General features: G+C 32.3%; 1 protein-coding gene and 1 long non-coding RNA gene across 2 annotated transcripts; both read right to left on the minus strand.

Annotated features, from left to right (window-relative positions):
- Positions 1–1,142: 1,142 nt before the first annotated feature.
- LOC25481458 (disease resistance protein RPV1) lies at positions 1,143–7,024 on the minus strand. The gene is made up of 6 exons (XM_039830550.1): positions 6,864–7,024; positions 6,179–6,731; positions 3,447–4,542; positions 2,901–3,191; positions 1,863–2,609; positions 1,143–1,756 (listed from the first exon to the last, which is right to left on the minus strand). The coding sequence occupies exons 1-6, from the start codon at positions 6,943–6,945 to the stop codon at positions 1,508–1,510; spliced, it is 3,018 nt and encodes a 1,005-aa protein (XP_039686484.1). The 5' UTR covers positions 6,946–7,024; the 3' UTR covers positions 1,143–1,507.
- A 1,701-nt stretch (positions 7,025–8,725) lies between these two features.
- Positions 8,726–10,114, minus strand: LOC112417918 (uncharacterized). Its single transcript, XR_003008305.2, has 3 exons — positions 9,665–10,114; positions 9,316–9,349; positions 8,726–8,982 (listed from the first exon to the last, which is right to left on the minus strand). It is a non-coding gene; the product is annotated as an uncharacterized lncRNA (long non-coding RNA).
- Between the last annotated feature and the right edge of the window lie 1,094 nt (positions 10,115–11,208).

The following is an 11,208-nucleotide window of genomic DNA, read 5'->3' on the forward strand; positions in this document are numbered from 1 at the left end:
AGAGAAGACAAACCTGTAAAATGTCTGTGAGATTATTGGTGTTCTAGCAATTCATTCCAATGTAAAATAGATCATACTTTAAGGAATCTTTTGATACTGATGAAGTAGCTGAAGTCGATGCCAAATCCTTAGAAAGTGTGGCGTAAAAAGAATCCAAAATGATTTTTCCATCTTTAGACAGTTGAAGGCTTCTGAAAAGAGACGATAGTTCCTGGGAACTACTACCATGTGGTATATGTATATCTAAAGAAACAATAAATGGTGCTGGGTACCGATTGTAGACACTTGCTAGATACCGATTTAGTACACTCTAATGTGAGTTTTGTTCGGAGAGAAGTCAATGGTGCTGTTCATAGTTTAGCTAAGCAAGCACTATACCATGCTAGTCTCCAAATTCATCGTAACATTCCACATTGTATTTCTACTTTGATTAATAATGAAAAGCTATAAACTTCTTTCTATCAAAAATATAAATAAATAATAGTAATATACTAGTCACTATCGTGGAATATATTAAAATTGCAAACTCATGAACAAATTTTAATAGATTACAAATACAATTATAGCATTTCTGCCTAATAATATAAGATTAAAAATTCAAACATAAATGTTATTTTTATTTGTCATTTTGATCCGCAAATTGTTTTTAATTAGTAAAAGTAGTCTTCAAATATGTTTTTTATGATCAATTTTGTCCAACATTTACTGACATAAAAAACAGTAGAAATATCTGCTATAAAAAAAAATTACGTTAGAAAAATGTTTCGAAAGGACAGTGCCAATACCTCGCACATTAGGATCAAACTGAATTTTTCTATAGTTTCTAATTTAATTGAAATACATCTATTTTTTTACTCATTTTTATTTATATTTTGTAAAACAGTAAAGTATACCCTCCGATCACTATTATAAACTAAAATTAATATTTTAGATTCATTCATTAAATGATGTACGCGATCTATAATAAAATCATATACATCATTAATTGAATAAATCTAAATTTATTTTTTCTTATAATAAATTACACCTTAAATATAAACAGGATAATGATTCATTATTGACATTTGTCACCGAGAAGCCAAACTTAGTTCTCTTTCTGAGTGAGGTAAAAATTGACAATGAGTACTTCATGAGAAATGCTATTAAAAATTAATGTTACAATTTTATTTAAGAGATGATTTTACTTGGAGAAAACCGATAAACACATCTTTTGTGAGATAGCAAGACTTGTAAAGCCAAACAAAAGAAAAACTAACCACAAATACAAACTAAGAGAGCTCCAGCAGCAGCAAATAACAAGATTAAACAGCAGGCCACAATCTTCATTAGGAGTATCGGATGGACGCGTATCTTAGACCGATCGACATAGTCACATAGATACAATCTTCTTGAAGAACATTAAGATGGTTGCCTAAAACATATAGCAGCAGCAAAATTGTTGTCTTCTTCACCATGCATGGATACAATTGATTTTTGCTCCGCCATTGTTTTACCATCTTTCATTGATTCACTCCACTCGTTTTTTCTTCTCTCTATATGAAGTCAAATCTGGTTCATCATATACGAGATAAAGGAATGTCTGCTCTACAATGAAATTGTTCTCATAAACAACAGCAACCTCCACTTTATTACCAGGTTCTATACTTGATAGTAGTCTTAGACGACACTTCGGTGCCCCTCTCTTGTAGAACTGAATGGTGGCCTTTGTATGATTTTTCACCAACAAGGCTGTAGGGCCATCGGATCTATTGGTGTTCTGGCAAATGTAGAGACGAGAATGAGGCAGTGAATAAAAAAGTAATAATTAAATTACCAAAATAATAAGGTAGTGAATAAAAAAGTAGAGACGAGATAAGACAAACCTGTAAAATGTCTGTGAGATTATTGGTGTTCTGGCAATTCATTCCAATGTCAAATAGATCATACTTTAAGGAATCTTTTGATACTGATGAAGTAGCTGAAGTAGATGCCAAATCCTTAGAAAGTGTGGCGTAAAAAGAATCCAAAATGATTTTTCCATCTTTAGACAGTTGAAGGCTTCTGAAAAGAGACGATAGTTCCTGGGAACTACTACCATGTGGTATATGTATATCTAAAGAAACAATAAATGACATGGCTACAACTCTTTGGCATAGGTAAGAAAGTGCACTTGTTGGTGACATCCAAGACCAAATCATAGATGGAACTACATCGCTTAAGAGTCCTTCATAGCCACACAAAGAAATGTACCAAATAGTTTTTGACCTAAATATTGAAAATGGCACTTTTTTTATTGCAGTTTCATTTGCAAGCAGAGTGGTTAAAGATTCCATTTGTTCCAAGTCCTCTTCCAACTTTTTAAGTTTTTTACAGCCAGAAAGAATGAGAGTTTTCAAAGATTTCAACTTGTAGATGTTTCTTGGGAGGCTACAAAGGCTTATACAGTCTTGCAAATTTATTAGAAGAACTCTGTTGAGAAATACGATGCTATAAGAAACCATAGTCAAGTTCCGACAATCTTTGAGTACTATCTTTTCAAGATTAGGCAGCGTAAAAAAGTCGGGGCTTTCTGTGAGATTGTGAGAATGACTAAGATTAAGAACTTTCAACTTCTTCATCCACGGCATGAACTAAAATATAATGGAGAAACTTGGTCAGACTTCAAAAAGTAAATAGAAACAATTACAATGTATCACTAACCATGAATGAGAATGGAAAATAAAACATTTACACCGGTGTAGTAGTTGAAGTAGCTTTCATAATGGTGTACACTAATTAAAAGCAAATAAAATTTATTTAGAGATTTAACTTCAATCGTCGGTATTTTTTTTTTAATTTAAATTTCAGCCATAAATATAAAAAGTGAAAATAAGTCATGAAGTGTGAAAAACTAAAATGAAGTGCGTCATGAAGTGTAATACCCTGGATTCGTTCCACAGAAGATGGACATTGGCATTCTCTAACTCGATGGAAACTAATTTTTCTCCGGAGGTGAAGTTTTTAGGTATGTGACTTAATCCATTCCATGACAGCAATCTCAACTCTCTTGAAACATATCTAAAGTCCCCATCAAGTTTTACTTCAGCAAGTTGAAGCAATCTGAGTCTTCTCATCTTTTCAAATGCGTCGGTGCTAAAAAAGTTTTCATTAGCTTTACAGTATTTATTAGCTTTAGGCAACTTCAAAGCCAGTCCCATAACACTTTCTTCTCCCTGTGAAATATAATGGACCAAGAAGCAAAAACATGCACAAATTAAAGCATCAAGGTGAATATAAAACTGGCCATGAAACCAATCATTCGTTACTAGCTAGAAGTTATGAAGCACAAAAAATTAACAGCCAAAATAATTTTCGATGATAATCAACAAAACAAATGGATGCTGACACCTATAAATGTTTCTTTTTAAATTCTTAATCTTTAAATGCTTAAAATCCAAATTTTAGAAAAAAATTATACAAAGTCTTACAGTTTGTTTTGATAATACGTCAATCACATCCTCCGGATACAACAACCTGCTACGCTTCTCAGGACTCTTTGGTGATTCCTCACGAACAATTCCTCTTCCCATATCTCGCAGTAAATCATGCATTCCAAGCCTGTTCTTATCATCAACACTCACAAGGCTTCTCTCAACAAGGACGCTTATTCCAATTTCAGCATGAAGTCCACAGTCATTTAATATGAGTATAACATCATTTCGGTCCATTCCAATTAAGAAACAAGCTATGTCAAGGAATATTTCTTGCTCATCGGTATCTTCCAAATCATCATAACTTATTCTTAACTTCTTCTGCACTTGATCATTAGGAATTCTTTTGAGTTTCTCCAATACACATTGCCATTCTGTTACCCCTCTAGCAAACAAATAACGCCCAAGGACTTCCAGAGCTAGCGGCAACCCTCCAGAATATTTAACCACATTCATGGAAATTTCAGAAAAATCTACTTTGGGTCTCGCTTGCTTGAATGCATTCCAACTAAAAAGCTCAATTGACTCACTTTCATTCATTACTGTCATTGTGTATATTCTGTCAACTCTCCCTCTGAGTAAAACCAAATCTCTTGTTGTGATGATTATTACACTTCCTTTGCCAAACCATTCACGACTTCCACATAAAGTATTCAGTTGGTCTAGGGTACTCACATCATCAAGTACAATAAGTACTCTTTTACCGCAAAGTTTATCCTTTAATGTGTTTTTTCCCTTGTCAATGTATGATATTTTGGTTATTTCTTTACAGATATCAGATAAAAGTTGTTCTTGTAAATCCATTTGTCTACCATCTTGCTTCCAAACTTCCCTAATATTTGCAAGGAAGCTCCTACCTTCAAACTCGCGGCCAATCTTATTGTAAACAGCTTTTGCAATGGTTGTTTTGCCAATTCCCCCCATACCCCACATCCCTACTAGTTGAACACCGTTTGATCCGAAGTCTAGACAGTTAATCACATCTTTCACTCGAGATTGAATTCCCACAGGGTTATCCGAAATAAACAAGTCTGTCTTATTCAACAAGTCTGAAATGTGGTCAACAATAGCTTTGATATACTCACTTTCATTCCTACAAAAATAGAATGTATACGTATATATAGACATACATGCTCAGATATGTCAAAAGTAGGGGGAAACTTGAGTAAAAAACTTATTGTTGGATGTGTCTGTTGAAGATAGAAATGTTTACAAATAGCAAGCATCAATATCTATGCTCAAAGAAAGTTACAATCTATTCAAATACTTTTAAAAGATGTAAAATAACATTTCCTTTGTTTCATATACAACTTTTTTTATCTTACGGAGGGAGAGTGTGTAGGAGGGCTCAAACTAAAGAAATGTTACACTGCTCAATATCTTTTTACTTGCTACATATTTTCAAAACCTAACAGTAGGATTGTATGTTTGTATTGTATAGATCATCCAAATAACCTTTTTACATAAATCAAATATCATTTGATAGATTTTTTAGACCTATCGAGATTAAAGATGTATGACATATGTGTTTCGATAGAGGGTTTAGAAATGGAAGGGAATGGAGGAGATGACTTACTGTTTTTTTTCGTACAAACAATATAATTTGTTTTTTTAAATTGAAATAACATGATAAATAATATATAGTACTTAACTCATAATTAATTTATTTGAAATTAACATTTTATATTGGGTTTTTTTTTCTGATTCTTTTATTTATTTTTTCATTTATTTAATTTAAAAAATGATTATATGAGTTTTTTAATTTTTTTTAATTAAATAATTACACACGTGGCATGCCACATAGACGTTGACCGGTCAAAATTGGCCAAAAGGACCAAAGATGTAAAGGGGCTAAATCTTAGGGGGCCAAAATTGTAGTTTTTATACTTAGGGGGCCAAAATTGCAAGTTTTTGAAAGTTAGGAGGGAAAAAGTGCACTTTAGCCTTCAATTTATTGTATAATTTGATTTTGTATGCTCACATCTCTTAAAAAAAATTAAAATTTGAATTTATTAATGGTTAATTTGATCTTTAGAAAAACAAATTTATTATGAACTTATTAAGAAACAATTAAAAATTAAAAATTATATGACAGTATAAATAAGTTGAATAAGAGTTGTGCAATGTTGTGGATAATAATAAATACACCGCAATTTATAACACAATATCCTAAAAAGGGCTGCGGTTATGGTGCATAAGGATTTCCTTATGCACTCTGCATAAATTCAAAAATGGTTCTTTGTGAGTTGTACTCCAAAATCATTAGATGTATTTAATGGTTTCCAGCACCCTGCATAAATCATAATGTTTTGTATAAAATTATGTCAAAAACATTTTGCTGTGGAAATGATTTCTGTGAGTTGTACTCCAAAACTATTTTTGAATTTATGCAGGGTGCATGAGGATTTTCTTACGCACTATAACTGCACCCTCTAAAAAGTTGAAATCCCCGAAATCCTTAAATCCTTAACGTGACCGCACTTATTATTTAAAACTTTGTTGCTATCCAACAATTAAATTTAGAAAATATTGTATACAAAACTTATACTGATAGATGTAACATTGTTGAAACATACCGTCCGTCTAATTTGAGCCCTCGTTTTGTCTATATATGTGTGAGAAAATAAATTGTTGTTGCCTAAAAAACTTGCAATGAAAATTGATTTATATTTTTTGTTGAAGAAAATGAAGATTGAAATATTTGAAAAGTAACTATTGAATGAAATTACCGTGACTTGAGTATTTCAAACCCTGCAATGCTAGCTGCCTGACGAAGATCCTCTCTCCAATTTTGCACCAATTTCGTCGGATGCAGTTTAATCAAAAAACTTTTTGGAAACATAATTCTCTGCAGACGCAGTTCATCCAAAAGACTTTGAAAAGATACTCCAAACTCTCCTGTCTGATGGCGCACTTCAGATGGTTCTAAATGGTAAAACACAGGCACAACCTTTTGTCCTATGGTTCTATAACACATCATTATTTTATCCAATTCATCCAAACACCATTTTGAATTGGCATAGTTTTTTGAGAAAACAATTAAAGAAATTTGAGACTCTTCAATTGCACGTAATAATGATGTTGAAATGTAATCTCCTCTTTGAAGCCCACTATCGTCTTGAAAAACTTTAATTTCAGCATTTCGAAGAGCTGTATATAGATGTGAAACGAAGGTAGAACGAGTATCCACTCCCCTGAAACTTAAGAACACATCATGAATCCTTACAGATTCTGATATTGGTCCTGGACCAGAGAATAGTTCCCAACTATACCGTTTCAGCCCTATAATTAAAATAAAAGAAAAGAGAGAATCAATAAAATAAAGATTTGTTTCTTAAAAAAAAAAAATGATTTGAAAGAACTCAATTCTATTCAATGTGTGGGTTCAAAGTTCAAACTAAATTCATGTAATACTTCTTAGATCCATCGCAGACATTGTTCCCCTGGTAAGATTAGGCATGGATGAGGAAGACTCGGAGTTCTTTTCCTTCCCCATTTTGGTGAAACCTTTCTAACTACAAATTTAGAAAACCAAATGAGAGATCGATTATAGAACAATTATTCAAATAAATGGAGAGTGAGAAGCAAACAGCTGCGTCGTCAATTTATGGTCGTCAAGTTTAGTTACAACATTGGCTAGCTGTGGGACACCATAATCTTCACTCCCAAAAATATCTAATTCTGATTTTGACTATACTTGACTTGGTACAGTACATCAAAGCTAAAAGTAATAAACAATGTCATTTGGTGAAAAATAAATACATCATCATAAGTTTAGCTTAGTTGGTAAGGATATTGCATATTATATGCAGGGGGTGAGCTTAGCTCAGTTGGTAGGGATATTTCATATTATATGCCGGAGTCCGTGTTCGAACCCCGAACATCCCACATTTGCACAATAGATCCCACCACTATTAATTATTTTCAAATTTCTTTTTGTTTTTATTTCTCCAAATAAAAGAAATATAGAGATTAATAAATGGAGAGAAATTTTTTTAAAGAAAAATGGAGAGGATTCTGACTCAAATAATGTTTAAAACATGTGCTCCACTGCTCAAAAAAATAATGGAGGGTGAGAAAGCAAGTCGTACTACACGTGAACAAGTTGTTGTATAGTGTCTTGTCTTGGATCAACATTGTTTGTTGGTACTTGACTCACATCATCATAAGCTTGCATTTGGTTAAAAATGTCTTTAAATATAAACTCTTTCTTAAGTTATTAAATTTATTTATCATTATTTTTTAAGAATATCTCTAATTGATTCTACTAATTTGTTTTGAAATATAAAGAGATAAATTTAATAACATAAAAATGTAGAACAATTTAATAAAATTAACAGACAAAGTAGACACATTAATTATATTAACAATTTTTCTTAATTTTTTTGAGAAAGACAATAAAAGCCTATATTGGGGGAGGGAGGAAGTACTATCACTTTTGACATGGTACAATACATCATACAATTTCTATGTATCTTTCATTTGAAATTGAAATACTTCCTCCATCTTAAATTATTGGCTTAATTGCACTTTTGGACCCTTATTTTTCTAAAAGTTGGGGTTATGGACCCCTAACTAATTTAAATACAAAACAGCCCCCTATGTTTGATTCTTTGGCAGTTTTGGACCCCCAAGGCAAAAAAAAATAAAAAATATTTGACACGTGGCACCTCACTTAGGGTGCCACGTCAGCGTTGACCGAGTCAACAATGGACTGGAGGTCCAAAACTGCCAAAGAATCAAAACATAAGGGACTATTTTGTATTTAAATTAGTTAGGGGTCCATAACCACAACTTTTGGAAAGATAGGGGTCCAAAAGTGCAATTAAGTGCCTTTAAAAGAAATGAGAGTTACTACTTTTTTGTTGTGGGACCTGAATATCATTATAAAGGCACTTAATTTATGAGAGCTTTATCTGTAACACACACTAATGTTTTTGATGATCTTTCTAAAGATAGAGTATATAATATAACATATACACAATGTTTTTGATGAATTAAGAGTTTCCTAGATATGATTCCAAAACATGATCCAACATGGATGTGATGAATTAATAGTTTGCTAGATATGAATCATTGTCTAGCTAGTCTAATTCAAATCCGGACAAATTGAAGAATTCTTTTGTTCTAAAGGTTAGCCTGAATATAAAAATTATGAACATGATTTGAATAAAAAAACACATACTATTCCCTACCAGTCTTCTCACCAATTCATATAAAAAATATTATGCTAAAAACAAAATGCACAAAGACATATCTTTTGCTGAACACGATGCATAGATTTAGTTTCAAATATCAGAAAACAATAAATACAGATTACAGATACAAATTTTTTGACGAAACTTATAAACCAAGAGTTGTATGCCTACTGAAAGGAAAGCCATGTATCTTGACTCAGCCATGGTCCACACCATTCTAATAAATATCAAAGCACTCGGAGTAACCTCCCTCAAAATGCTTCAGCTTTTAAAAAAATCATTTGCACCAATAGAAGCAATCTTCCACACCGATGATCCTCCGGTTAGTGTAACTTCTGTTAAGACAGACAACAATTTCCTCTTCATTCAGACCATAAATTATAGTACAGATAGTGATACCTACATATTTGCTTCATTTCTTTCATTTGGGAGTGTACTATCACAAACTTTGCAAATTTGAGATTTTTTATCTCTGCAAGCAAGGCAGAAAATAAATATAATTGACTAGTTTCTATTATTAAGCATCAATCACAAGGTAGTGACTGAATCACCATGTCACTAACAAATCTACTTGGCAAGTAATTTTACATTATACATCACCAAGAGTTTCAATATTTACACTATAATCAATTTTGTTAACTAGTTATGGCTTCAACTAAAGGACTAACCTTGACGAAACGTGTACTTATTCATCTTGTCCATCTGCTCAGGACAAAAGAAAAACATTTGTCATTAACCGTAGCAGCAACATATTCATGCTTTAACAAGATATATGTATGTTGTTATCCTTTAGAAAACTTGCAAGAACCCAAATCTTAATGCTAATTGGTTTTGATAATTACCTTGCATCGAAAGATCATATTATTCACCATTATAGATCTTTATTTCCAAGATTTTATTCCATTAATATCTGAGAACTCGGTCTCAGTTCTTACAATATATAAACTTTGTTTCACTACAATATTAAAAGACAGAAAAATTTAAACTTTTGCAATAGAAGTAACAATAAATTCTTACAATGGAGATAGTAATCATACAAAGAACCAGGTGCATTTCTCATAGCATCCAAACATCTTTTGCATAAACATTAAATTCCTACAAGAGAGAGATAGATAGATAGATAGATAGAGAGAGAGAGAGAGAGAGACCATAGATTCACCCAAGGTAATTCTAAACTTAGAAGAACCATTGTTGTTAAAGAGCTTGAAAAGGAACTTATTAACCCATGTTTGATGAATTAGATTTCCTAGAGAAATATGAAAGGGGAACGAGTGGAAGTCAAGATTTAAGTTCACAAGAGGGTGATGGTGATTAACGAAAGGGGAATAGTGCAATTCTTGATAAATTAACCAATGCCAAAATGCTTCCTATAAATGAATTAACTTAGACATGACAAAATCTTAAATATATCTAGACATTCTTATCAATGGATGGTAACCTAGAGTCTTTAGAAGGTACCTCTGTCTTTGAAAATTACCTTTGTTTCAATTTCCAAAAACAAAGGAACTTTCTCAAGACTCAAGTGACCATTCATTGATAAGAATGGAAGTATATATATATATAAGATCTAGTTCTATCTAAGTCAATTTATTAATAGGTAGCATGTTGAGCATTGTTCTTTAAGAAGGAAGTGCACTATTTATATCTTTCCTTCTTCCCTGTCTTGTCTGAGTTTCTCCAGGTTTAGAATTTGGATCTAGCATAGCAGCCACCAAATTTGATCGTAGTTCACCTATCAACACTTTTGGTAATGAATTACGGTCCTAGTTCAAACCTACGCCAAAGAATCTGACATAAATGAAAGATGTGATCTTAACTTGGGTTTCCTATTTCATAGCTATTGTTTCCACTTGAATAGAACAGCTTCTAATTGAAACTTGATGGAGCAACTTCACATATTAGTCGGCAATCACCATCATCCCGTAGTGATATTGAAACTTGACTTCCACCATTCCTTTCTCGGATTTTTCTAGAAAATCTAATTCATCGAACTATGGTTGATAAGTTCCTTCTCAAGCTCCTCTAAACAATGGTTTTTCAGATCTTCAATTTCAAAAAATTGCTTTAATAGCTCCCAAACCTGAAAAATAGAAGGAAATAAAAACATACATGAAAATGCATCTTAGTAATCAAATAATAAAACAAATAATGTAATAGTGTGAAATAAAAATATGAGTTTCATTGCAGACGAGTATACATATACCTCATAAAAATGTCACCAATGAGTTTCATTTCAAGGAGGTGGACATTGTGTTGGAACAAAATGTGTTTTACAATAAACCTTAATGAGTTTTGATGATAACAAGGTATTAAAAATTGTCAATTGGTTATTGCTAATATTTGTTCAAGTGTACAGGACCATAGACAAAGTTGATCAATTTAATAGGTCTTGGAAGAACAAAAGAGAGCAAATGAATCAACAAGAAGAGAAACCTAGAAGCATCTGAAGAAATCTACCTCTGAAGTTGAAAGTGCATCTGAAGCCAAAATGAATCTGATGACGTCATCAGAAGCAAGACCTTCAGAAGCCAATTATTCAGAAGCTATATAAGCACCAGAAA

This window comes from Medicago truncatula, chromosome 2 (assembly GCF_003473485.1).
Source record: "Medicago truncatula cultivar Jemalong A17 chromosome 2, MtrunA17r5.0-ANR, whole genome shotgun sequence".
NCBI classification, from domain to species: Eukaryota; Viridiplantae; Streptophyta; class Magnoliopsida; order Fabales; family Fabaceae; genus Medicago; species Medicago truncatula.